General features: G+C 32.0%; 1 protein-coding gene across 1 annotated transcript in view; it reads left to right on the top strand.

The window, feature by feature from the left end:
- The window catches only part of LOC108694616 (sphingosine kinase 2), a 15,754-nt gene that overhangs the window by 12,987 nt on the left and 1,085 nt on the right, over positions 1-1,682 (top strand). Inside the window, exons 3-5 of the mRNA XM_018204204.1 lie at positions 321-692; positions 1,157-1,401; positions 1,470-1,568. Of these exons, the coding sequence (XP_018059693.1) occupies positions 321-692; positions 1,157-1,401; positions 1,470-1,568 (716 nt within the window). The remainder of the gene's footprint in view (positions 1-320; positions 693-1,156; positions 1,402-1,469; positions 1,569-1,682) is intronic.

The following is a 1,682-nucleotide window of genomic DNA, read 5'->3' as shown; positions in this document are numbered from 1 at the left end:
ATATATATTTATTTAGAATTATCTGTTTTATAATAAAAAAAAATGTCTCAAAAATGTCACAAAAATGTCTCTGTTTATTTAATCTTTGACTAGAGCTGATCATTTGGCACAACTCGAAGCAAAAATTTTAGAAAGTTGTACAATCTGTATGTACTATAAATTGTACTATAAATTCTAAATTGCAGATAAAAAAACTTTGAATCTTTCTCTGTTAATTGCTGTAAGGGCAGAGATTTAGTTACGTTCTGTACTTCTCTTTCTGATGTTTTAATAAAATTTTTGCTGAAAACGTGTAATCTAAGAATAAATAAATGTTTCAGAGAACCGTACGATCGCAATCCTTTGCTTATCAGCGCATTATCGGCGGTCAAATGTAAAAAGACATCGATGGATATTGTACGCGTAGAAACTAGAAATCAAATTCTTTTCTCATTTCTGTCGGTGGGCTGGGGTCTACTGGCTGATATTGACATCGAAAGTGAACGACTTCGCGCCATCGGAGGTCAAAGATTTACCGTATGGAGCGTAGCGCGTCTAATAGGATTGAGAACATATAAAGGTAAAGTGTCGTATTTACCTTGCAACAAGGTTCCCACGACAGAAAATATGGAAAACGGCAATATATATCACAAGGACTATATCGCGGAGAATATATTGTCGCATTCGAGAAGCTACGGCGACGAATTGGACAGGTAATAATTCTGCGTGAGGATAATAACGAATTTTTTAAATGTAATGACAGATATATATACCTTAATACGTATATAACTGTACGTTATGTACGTATTAAGGTATATATTATTAAGACAATGTGATTATCTATCAACGTACCACGCGCTAGATATCAAAGATAATTTCAGAGTATGTGTACAAAAGTTTTTTCATCGATTCTCTTGAAGCTATTTTATATATTTGAAGATACAGAGAAATTGAATCTACTCGAAAAATAATGTCGCTGTATGTTGTATGTATTGAAATTAAAGTATATATGCACGCTGCATATTCACCGAGTTTAACAACTTGTTTGGCTCTAAAAATATTTTCGATAACTTTACACAAATATATTAAACGTAATAAGAAAAATAATATATTATTTAACTATGTCATTTCTTTTCGCTTTACTGAATTTCTTTACGAAAAATAAAAATGTATATAGGTGTTGTGCCAAACCTGAATCAGAACCGAAAGATTTCTACAATACTTTCGGTGAATCATCCAACGATTTGAACGGTTACGATGATAACGACATGATAACTGAGAACCTAGCTCTCGAGACGGAAAACGAGAGGAGACATAGACTTGACAGCTTCTATTCCGCAACCTCAGCAAAGTCGACTTATTTCAGCACAGGTTCCGCCTCGAGTTATCACAGTATGGAAGATGATAATAGCACAGAGATTGGTATGTATTAAAATCAAATGTACTTTTATTGATTTTATAACATCAATATTAATAAATGTAACGTTAAGATGCAGAAAACATCTGTAACAATCAAGTTATGTATGGACCATCATCTACACTTCCGGCGCTAACATCGCAGTTCTCAAATTGCTGGACAACGATTCAAGGTAATTGCTTAAATAACGGAAGTTTTGCACCAATAATTTAAATTTTGAAAATTTTAAATAAATTTCTTTTTTGTTTGCTTTTCTTTTAAATATATATATATATATATATATATA

Source organism: Atta colombica, unplaced genomic scaffold (genome assembly GCF_001594045.1).
Source record: "Atta colombica isolate Treedump-2 unplaced genomic scaffold, Acol1.0 scaffold121, whole genome shotgun sequence".
Lineage (NCBI taxonomy): Eukaryota > Metazoa > Arthropoda > Insecta > Hymenoptera > Formicidae > Atta > Atta colombica.
Note: the sequence above shows the minus strand (reverse complement) of the source record. Positions and strands in the feature narration are given on the sequence as shown.